This window comes from Apaloderma vittatum, unplaced genomic scaffold (assembly GCF_000703405.1).
Source record: "Apaloderma vittatum isolate BGI_N311 unplaced genomic scaffold, ASM70340v1 scaffold45880, whole genome shotgun sequence".
NCBI classification, from domain to species: Eukaryota; Metazoa; Chordata; class Aves; order Trogoniformes; family Trogonidae; genus Apaloderma; species Apaloderma vittatum.
Genome location: NW_009697133.1, coordinates 567 through 10,809, shown reverse-complemented (window position 1 = coordinate 10,809; position 10,243 = coordinate 567). Strand labels below are relative to the sequence as shown.

At 39.9% G+C, this 10,243-nt stretch overlaps 1 protein-coding gene across 1 annotated transcript; it reads left to right on the top strand.

Moving 5' to 3' along the window:
• Nucleotides 1-58: 58 nt before the first annotated feature.
• On the top strand, nucleotides 59-9,906 carry UTP6 (UTP6, small subunit (SSU) processome component, homolog (yeast); the record flags this gene model as incomplete). The annotated part of the gene is made up of 18 exons (XM_009877164.1): nucleotides 59-143; nucleotides 675-716; nucleotides 800-892; nucleotides 1,174-1,221; nucleotides 1,929-1,992; nucleotides 2,505-2,623; nucleotides 3,110-3,187; nucleotides 3,597-3,678; nucleotides 4,289-4,370; nucleotides 4,982-5,163; nucleotides 5,728-5,807; nucleotides 6,430-6,507; nucleotides 6,665-6,844; nucleotides 7,582-7,662; nucleotides 8,478-8,581; nucleotides 8,662-8,728; nucleotides 9,027-9,099; nucleotides 9,634-9,906. Coding segments are annotated over 18 exons (1,696 nt in total), but the record flags the coding sequence as incomplete, so codon positions are not given.
• Nucleotides 9,907-10,243: the final 337 nt, after the last annotated feature.

Here is a 10,243-nt window from a genome sequence, read left to right as displayed (position 1 = left end):
AGGCGAGCGCAGGCGGTGCGGGCGGTTGGCTCCGCTGGCTGACTTCCTCCTCCCGCAGGGCCGTCCTGAGGAAGGCCTCGGCTCTGGAGTACAAAATACAGCGGAGAGCGCTTCGCAAGGAGGACTTTATTAATTATATTCAGGTAGGCTCTACTGATGAGCGGAGCGTGCTGGCTCACTTTGTAGCTGCAGCTGGGCTAGAAGGTTATTCGGTAGAAACGGGCTCTCCTCACCCGGCCCCTGGGGTTCACCTGTAACCGAGTTATTGGCACAAGGTCTTTATCACAAGATACGCACCAGAGCATAAAGTGTAGCCAGGACTTGGTGCTTGAGTTTGAGACGAGAGAGTCTTTTGGCTTGTTATGGCTTTTTCCTATAGTTTCGTCTCTCTCCATGGGTGTGGAGACCCCAGTTCCCAGACGTGCTTGTGCATTATGCTTCTAGGAGTATGTGGGGTGCTAACACCTCAAGTGTGAAATATGGGCAATACAGATACATAGACTTTCAGTCAGCTTTAGAAATTTAACCTGGCAGCAAAATTGATGCCAGTATTTTACTGTATATAGTTGTTATTGTCCATCCGATTTTCTAGAGAAAACTTGATAGTACTTCTGTTTTTTCTTATTATGTGCCTCCTCATTTACTTTAAAATGTTTTTTCTCTCCTCAATCTAGTATGAAATTAATCTGCTGGAACTGATCAAGAAAAGGAGAGCAGTAAGTGTGTCTATTATTTAGATTGTAAAATGCTTTATGCCAATTTTTCTGTTGGAATAAAATTAATACATTTTTTTCCCTAGCGCATTGGATATTCATTTAAGAAGGATGAAATTGAGAACTCTATCCTGCATAGAGTCCACAGCCTCTTCAACCGTGCTGTAGGAAAATGGAAAGTAAGTTTATTTGTACTCCTGGGTTGAAAAATGCCTCTCAGTTAAGTTCAGTGTAACATAGACTTGATGGCAGAGGCTGCGAGGGTGTATGTTGAATGGGAAAGTTGGTTTTCTTCTGATATTCTGGGGGAATTTGAAGATCTGGGGGAAAAAAGGGAATTGAGATTCAGAATTCCTTCTCTCTGCATGCTAAGTCGTTATACTTACTTGTCAATGTGCAAGTGTGATTTCGTCCTTGTCTTATTGTGAGGTTGATTCTCTTCCCCTTGCATTTCCAACAGGAAGATGTCCAGCTTTGGCTTTCACATGTTGCGTTTTGCAAGCAGTGGGTGAGTTTTCAAAACACTAATCTCACCAGAGGTGAGATACTGGATTTGTGTGTAATCAGGCATCTGGAACTTGAATTACAAGACAAGGGTGCCAGTTTTACTGCTACGTGCTGTTATGCTGAAATGATTTTGTTAGTGTTATTTGAGCTGCCTGGGACTTTGACTGATGTTTGTAAGTGTAGGACTTCACCCGGTGACATTTGGTGCTTGCAGGTGGCAGAGGTGAGGCTGATTGTATTAAACCTGCAGTACCATTTGGTTTGGAAGAATCACAATATTGGTTCACCTGTCTGTGAATTGTGACTTTTTTCCAAATGTTTCAAACAAAGCTATGCTAAAAAGTATAATTCTGTCAATTTTGCACTTTGTAAACTTAGCTGTACAAATCTTTACATTATTCATTCAGTCATTGTCCTTCATGTACTGAAGAAGGTGACCTTGTCATGGTAATGCAAGTGGCCAAAGAAAAAGGTCAGTCTTTACCTTAAGTGGTCAGTGAGACTGAGAGTTTGTGACTTAGGCAACATTTGGGTTAGTGATGTAGTTTAGGAAGGTTTGAGTTAGCTGTGCTAATCTAGACTGGTCACATTTGAAAGCTCGGCACTACCGAACAAATAGGAGAAGCTTGTAACTTCTCATAATGAAACTTCAGTGCTGGTGGTTCAGTTTGGTACTAGAGGGGGTAAACCAAAACTTTTTCTTTACAGAACGCGAAACATCAGCTTAGTAAGGTGTTTTCTTCCATGTTGGCCATTCATCCCAATAAACCAGGTAAATGGTGATTCTTGCATGAACGGGTCTAGATTGTATAGTGTTGGTTTAAGCTTTTACAGATCTCAGCCCAAGCTGTTGGGGTGAAAGTTCCTACTTTTGCCTTGCTGCTGCATCAGAGAGGAGGGCTCTGACAGGGGTTGTGCTGAGCAATCAAAAGTTTCCGTGAGGTAGGAGTCCCCATGGTCTGAGGAACTGTTTCCCAGGTAGACTGGGGACTGAGCATGTGTTTCAGAGGTAGGAGAAGTTGGATACTCCTGGCTGCTTTTTTGGCTTTTGGAGACATCTTCATACAGTATTGGATATGTAGCTGTACCAATTAAACTTCATGGATCTGCTTGGCTTTTAATTCTTTAAATTGGTTTTACATGGGAGATAATCAGTCTTATTCCATTGCTGAGCTCATGGGTTACGTTGGGGTGGGCACATTGAACAAAAACCATCTGTGCATCCTGGAGAGTGGCTCCAAAATGGGTTCCTCTGACCAGCCACTTGCTTTGTATCTGTTGCAGCACTGTGGATTATGGCAGCAAAATGGGAAATGGAGACACGACTCTCATCAGAAAGCGCTCGGCACTTGTTCCTTCGTGCTTTGCGCTTCCATCCAGAGTGCCCCAAACTTTATCAAGAAGTGAGTTCTTGCTTTTCGTCTGTGACCGGTTATTTGATCAGTTGAAGCAAATCTGTCTGGCATATATCAATCTGAGAAAACTGGAAAAAAAAAATTATCTCCCCATTAGTGAGGAAATGTTGTCAAAAATATTAAAAATAAAACCCAAACAAACAAACCACTTTGTACTGATAGTATTTTGCAGTTGCTTAGCAAATTCTGTGTTTGCCAAATGAGGTTTTTACAGTGTTTATCTATAAATGTGTCAGAATTCGCTGTGAAATATTGTTAGGCTCTGCTAGGAAAATATCTGAGCAAATCTGCAGAAGAGAGAGCTGTATGCACAACCTTTTAAAAACCCAAGGCTCTTGGGCATGTGTGAGATGTTGGCGAAGTCCTGGTTTGTAGCTGCTCAGATAGAGCTTGTTTTACCATATTTGTGGGCATAGATATCTTGTGATTTATCCCCACCCTCACAATAATTTCAATTTGTTCTCCCTCTTGCAGTATTTCAGAATGGAGCTGATGCATGCTGAAAAACAGAGGAAGGAAAAGAAAGCGTTTGAACAAGCAAAGATGGATTTGGTAACTCAGCTAATTAAGAGATACTACCTGCTTGCATATCGCATGTTTAAATGCATCTTTTCAAGGAATCTGTATTAACGGTTTGTTTGAGAACAACTCAACAGTTTTTGTTCATGTCACGTGCCTGTGTTGAGCTTTTTAAGTTTAGGTTGATGCTCAGCTCAAATACTTCATACACTGATTTTACTTTATATTTGTAAAGTCTTTTGTTGTATTCACCCGTTTGAAAGTTAATAGTAATTTCTGCAAAGGAATAGTAAACTTCATATCTCTTATTTGTTTGTAATTGACCTGTGCAAAACAGATACAGATAGATTTAGATTAAAAAATAATTTTTGTTTTTTCCATGTTTGCAAAAATGATAGCTGAGAAAACATTTTTTTCAGTGGTGTTATGTTTGTTATTGCAGGGGGAGTTTAGTTATTCTGAAGAGATTCTAAATGGGGAAATGGCTCGCATAATCTACAGAGATGCTGCTCAGAAAATTAAAGGTGGTTTAACATCGTACTTAATTAAAAGAAAAATGGTTGCTTTCAGCTGTCCAGTAGCTAATATAGCTAATCTTGGCTCCTGTGTACACACTGAGATACATTTTCAAATATCCTATTTCTTGAGCACAACCTAGGTAATGGCAAAGTATAAATTAATAGTGCCGATAGTTCTGATGGGTGGGTATAATTCATTGGCATGTACTGTGTGCACCTTTGGGGAGGTCTGTCCCAGGTACAGAGCCTTCTGGGTTTTCATGGCAGGGTAGAGGAGGTGCTGATTAGATTTACAAGTGGGACCGAGCTGGGAGGACCTGTAAGCATGTCGGGACAGGAGTAGTTTGTCACTGTAGGGTCTGGAATGCGCTGTCTCTCATGGCCGTTTTTAGTAATGGGAGACGTAAACTCGTGAAGAATATAGTCAGGAAACTGGCATCCTGGCACAGAGCTTATCATAGGGGTGGAACATTGAGATTTATAGAAAAGAGAAGGCTATTTATGTAGACACTTAAATGTCACCTGGGTCTTGACAAAAGCTTGAAAAGACATAGAAATGGGCAGTGTGCAAGGGATGTAATACTCCACTTGATAGGATTTTTTTCTTGAAATGTAGGTGTTGGGTTCCACCTGGCTGTGCTTTCTATTGCAAAGCAGTTTGATTTTACCCAAGATTTGCAAAAAGAAATTCTTGAAAGGTGAGATGTGGCTTTGTGTTGTGTTTTTGTTTTGTTTTTTAAAATTTTGTTTCATTTTTTAAGAAACATGTTCTCATAGCTTCTCTACTTTATAGTGGGTTGACAGGTTAACAATTAAAGGCTGTATCTTTAGAGAAATAGAATGTTAAGGCTTATGGGAAATCCTTTAAGAAAAACAGAACACAAGGCAAGCATGCTCTTAAGGAAATGCCTTGATAAGCTGCTAAGAAAAATTTAGATAAAATACAATTGTTTCTGAGTAATTACTACACTTAATTTCCATAAATTTACTGCAGAAACTGGATTTTCTTACTGTACTTTGTGGTTCTTCTGCATCTTTAGTCTTTTCAGCTGTTCCTCTCTAAAGAAAAATCTTCCTTGAAAGATCTCTCACAAAAGCTTCCTGTCTATCTAGTTCATGCTATTACCAGAGAATATCTGTATTTTCTCTTTCCTTTGTGGAAAGCTGATATTTTTTTCTCTAGCATTTGGTTACTTAGAAGTTAAGTGCACTTCTGTTCTAGTAAAACAACCCTTCTAAACATACAAAAAAGGAACAGCAGTTGCGGGATATTACAGACTAACGTACTAAACTACACGGTGTGTTTTAGTTTGCAGAGCAAGTATGCTGATGATCCTCTTATGTGGGACTACATGGCCCGGCGTGAGCTGGAGCTGGGGTCCCTGAAGTCCACAGAACCCACCACAAAACAGATGAAAGTATCTGAAATGACCCAGAGAGAGGAACGGTGCTGTGCAGTCTTTGAGGAGGCTGTGAGAGCAGTCCCAACAGGTGAAAAGTTCTGCCTGTGTTTAAACATCATTTTTTCCTGGTACTTCAGCAAAGTGTAAACTGTGAAAGTTTTGAAGCAGGTGTTGGCAGGCTCTACCATGCCTAAGGGAAGGCAAGATGCTGCCTTTTGAGGATTTATTTTATGGATTATTTGGGTTATTTTCCAATGCATTATGCATTCTCTTGAGGAGTGGACTCAAACTTGCTTCTTCTAGACCCTCTGAGGACAAGAATTTCCTCAACTGCCTGTGAGTGTCCTCCTGCTGGCAGGCCCACTGGAAACTACAGGCACAGGGTGCACTGAACGTCAGTTGTGATGGTGTGCACTGAATCCTCAGCTGAACCAAGAGCTTGATTCTTTTAGAAGGACACTCTGGCTGCAGCTTATACTGGGAATCCATTTTAAAATGTTAATTTTATAAACGTAGAGCCTCTTTTATAGTACAACATTTTAGAAAACAGGGGGCATTAACACTTAGTGCTTGGATTCTATCCATAAAGACAAATACTTGTCCTTACTCTTGTGATTCTGTAAAGTGTGATATTATGCCTTTGATTCTACAGAGGACATGTGGAAATGCTACATCACTTTTTGCTTAGAGAGATACAACAGGAAAACCAACAGCAAAGAATTAAAGCAAAAGGTAAAAGCTTGTTAGATCATAGTAACATTGTTTTTCTTACTTCTTTATCAAAGAGCAAACATACTTTGATATTTTATCAGAAATCTTTACCTGTGACCATCATTAAAAATCATTTAGTCTTCATCTGAGGGGATAACATTTACTGTCAGGTTCACATGGGGCCTGCCTGAACGTGAATAACTTGGGCATAAACCAGCCATGTCAGTAAAGCATAGTGACCTCTTTGGATGGAAGTTGAGTGCAAAATTGTTATTGTTCACTGACAGTCCAGCAAACGTGTGCTTGATCAAAGAAAAGAGCTAATTAAAATGACTTTTGCAAATAAATCTGAGTAAAATTTGGTGTTGGGCACCTTTAACTATACCTCTGTACTTGGATGTGGCTCAGTGAATTAAGTAATCATACTTTGTAGTTTGCTTTCCTTTTAATAACAGTAAAAGAACGTTGGCTTGTTCTTTTGCACTTCAACAAAGAAGTGTAGTTCAAATGCTCATATTTCCCTGTAACTCTTAGTGAATTTCAATGATGTGTTGGTACAATAATGCACTGGGCTTCTCGTTACACTGGGATTTGGTATCTGCAGGAATAATACTTGTTTTTTTTACTTTTTCTTCTGTTGTAGAGGCTGGAGAGGACACTGAGTGTGTTCAGCAAAGCCCATGAGTCTGATTTGCTGCCAGAAGCTCTCTATAAGCAGTGGGTAAGAGTCAGCATAGAAAAATAAGATTGTGAGACTGTCCCGCATTGCTTGTCTGCCTGTCTTTACTATTTTGAGTTGATACTGGGCAGTGTTTTTCTCAAGGCCTTGCTTTTTAACAAATTTCTCGTCGTGATTAGCTCTGTCTGCTGGGTTTTAGCTTCAACTCTTGCTGGAGTCCAGCCTCTCGGAGAAGGCTACAGCGGTGGCAGAAGCTGCAACAAAGCGCTTCAGCCTGTCGGTAGAAATGTGGCAGGTGAGGCTGCAAGTGCTGATCCAATTGAAGAGTGATGACGTGACCCAGTGTTTTGAAGAAGCCATGAAACACATAAAATCCAAGGTCTGTGCCATTTTTATGGACTTGAACATATTTGTCTTGGGCTCGAAACCTGATATTTTAGTTGCGAGGTTTGGTTGTGGGTTTTTTGGGGGTTGGTTTTTTTTGTTCCCTTCACAAGGTATTCAAAGTTTCTAACCATTTTTCACATCAGAAATCGGAACTTGACATTTCACATGCACATTGCATTTGGGAGCATTAAGGAATTGTAAATTCACTTCAGATTGATAGTTTTAAAGTCTGAATGCTCACAAGCGACATTTTGAATACAGTCAGTATTTTTTGTATCTTTCTTGAAAACCGTGTTCCCTTTTCTGCACTGTCCTGATACATTGTTTGCACGTGTGATATTCCAAGCCTTGAATGAGTTCTCTACTCTGACTGTTCCATTTAAAACCATGGGCACAGGGAACAAGGAGGGAAAATGAGGCGACTGGTTTTTTTTCTTCCTTGTTGTTGGAAGTTACCTTTGTACTGCAGAGTTCAGTGATGCAGAAGAACTTGTCTGTCATCCCTGGCAACGTGTCTTGCGGCTGTCCAGCTAATTAGTATTTGCCCTCTAAGCGAGGAAGGAAACAAGAAGCGGTTTCAGTGTGCAGTCCAAAATTGTCTTTCTAAGAGCTGTGTCTTTAAGGACGTTTTTTATGGCAACTAATACAGAAGCTGGTGGATGTGTTGCTGTGTTTCTGGAAGTTGGATCACTGCATTTCAGTCATTTGCTTTATTTCCTTACCTTGTAGGCTACTTTGCCGTTATGGACACTCTGGGTGGAATGGAGCGAAGGCACAAAGAGCAAGGAAGACACAGAAGCTCTCTACCGGGTACTTAGCTGATAGAAATCTGCTGTTGATGACAGTGCCTAAAGAAACGGGAACAATGTGTGTGGATGGAACATGTAACAAATGCTTCATACTGCAGTTCCTTTTGTGGATGTGTTGATATCAAAGAAGTTTAAGTGGAACTATGTATGTTACCAAAAATCAGTTGGACATAGGCTCCTCAGCATAAGTACCCATGCTTCTAAGGCATCTAGATATTTGTAAGCACAACCAGTGATGGACTCTTCTTTTACTTTCTGGTCTAGAATTTTTGCTCTTTTTAGCTGTCTGTCTAAACATGGAAAAGAGAGTTTTCCAGTCTCTGTGAAAACATCAACCTTGTTACAGAAAACTCAAGAACAAAACTAACTAGCTTAAGGCAAAACATTTCCTCTTTACATGGCATGTTGGGTTGGTTTTACTTCTCCCCACCCCCCCATTTAGAAACATAAAAATTTGGGCTGAAAGCTTGAATTCAGTTGTCTGCAGAGCATTGTGAAACCCTCCGCATGAAGGATGTTAAGGAAATGCCATTTGCCAGCTGTATGGAATATTGAAGGAGATGTCTTTTAGTTTACAACTAATATTTTCATTTGAAAAATAGTGAATGTGTTACCTAATGCTGCCTTTCAGACATCATTTGGAATGCTTTTGTCCAGTACTTTGTCTCACTTATAAGATCTGCTTTATGTCAGATGCCTAATTAGGGAGAAGGTACTGTTTGGTTTCTTCTCCCTTGTTGCGTTTTTATTATAGCTTTGGTAGTTGATTCTGTTGTTGTTGTTGGTTTTAATTTTTTTTCCCTTTTAAACTTGCAGAGATCCCTACAGGCCTCTGCTGAATCTGTGACTATGAAAGAAATGTATCTTGACTGGACTTACAGAAATGGTGGTTATAAGAAAGTTAAAAGAGTCTTTACCAGGTGACAAATAAAACTTTTTCAAACCATGGGGCCTATGTTAAAAAGAATTAAGTCTAAAATTACTACTGTTTTTCCTTTAGCTTGTGTGAAAATCGTCCATTTTCACTTGACTTCTTCAGGAAGATGATTCAGATAGAAAAGGAGCAAGTAAGTTGTTGAATATCCAATTAGTGCCTTGTATTTGTGAAATACACTTCTAACTTTGGATTTCAATAGGAAACAGAGGGCTTATGAGTAGCGTCATTAGTTTGTGATGAGTCCATATTTGTCTTCTAAAGTTGATTCATAGCACGTAACACAAAACCAGGTTCCATGGTAACTAATCTTTGGCAGTGTGCGTGTGGGCATGTAATGACCATGACTCTTTCTCTTTGTAAGAATCTAATCAAGCTGCAGATTCACTTCTGTACAAAATAAATGGCCTTTTAATACCTTCCTTTGTTAGGAATCCTGCAGAATGCCTTATCTGAGAGAATACTATGAACGTGCCTTGCGAGAGTTTGGTTCAACAGATTCTGGTAAGGGGATTTTATTTATTTATTCATTCAGCGTCGCCTCTTTTATATCCATCCGTTTCAAAAGGTAGCTGTTTTGTTCTGCCCTCGTGGTTGTCACGCAGAGTGGAACTTATTTCTTCTGTGCCATTAAGTGTGTGACACTGTGCAGTGACCCTTCGCTTTCAGGCCAGGGTGGTTCACGGTGGGATCACTTCAGCAGAGCTACTAGCAAATGAAGTTTTGACACAGGCTGACATAAGAGATGAATTTGTGAACAGTATGGAGCTATGTTTTTATAATCAAGATTTCTGCAGTATTCCTTTTAAGAAACCAAACAGCTTGGTTATTGCTGCATTACTTCTTAAGATGCCACTGTTTCAGCTGGGCATAGAACCCAGGCTCTTGGTCCTCAAGAGGCAGGGGGTTGTAGTTTCACAAATTAAACCTCATTGCATTAACATAAAGGACGTTTAGAAAGAGTTTCTAGGTTAGGTTTGATATGTTTAAGTAATACACAATCAAAATGTAACCCGAACTTCTGTTTTTCTCGTAAAGATCTCTGGCTGGATTATATCAAAGAGGAGCTAAGTCATCCCCAAGGCAAACCAGAAAACTGTGGGAGCATTCACTGGCGAGCTATGAAGATGTTGCAGGGAGACTTGGTGGAAGACTTTGTTTCCAAGTACACTTTATTGCAAACTGGACATTTATGATAAATTATAAGTAGTTACAGCATGACAATGCCCATTTTTTACCTTCTTTGTACAAAAGTAAATATGTTCCTGGATCTTATTAAAGTGTATCTTCTTTACATACTCATATATGTGAAAAAAAAATAATCTGCCCCCTTACAGTTGTATCCTGTGTTGCTTCTGCCAGGGCCAAGTTCAAGTGCACGGTTGGAGAAAGCAAAGGCATCTCAGGTGTTCTTCATTGAGACTTCTGAGAGCAAACTCATCCTCCTGCGTAAGCAGATGGAATAGTCATAATGCATCAGCTTTTCCACTCTCAAAAGCTAATATTACAGCACATAAATGCAAAAAAACCACCTCTGGGAACGGCAGCTGTGGGTGATCTTTGTATCTTACCACGTTGAATACTGAAGAGTGGAACACTGACAAACAATCTGTAAAATTACGGTATTGTTTCCTAGCCTTGAAGTCAT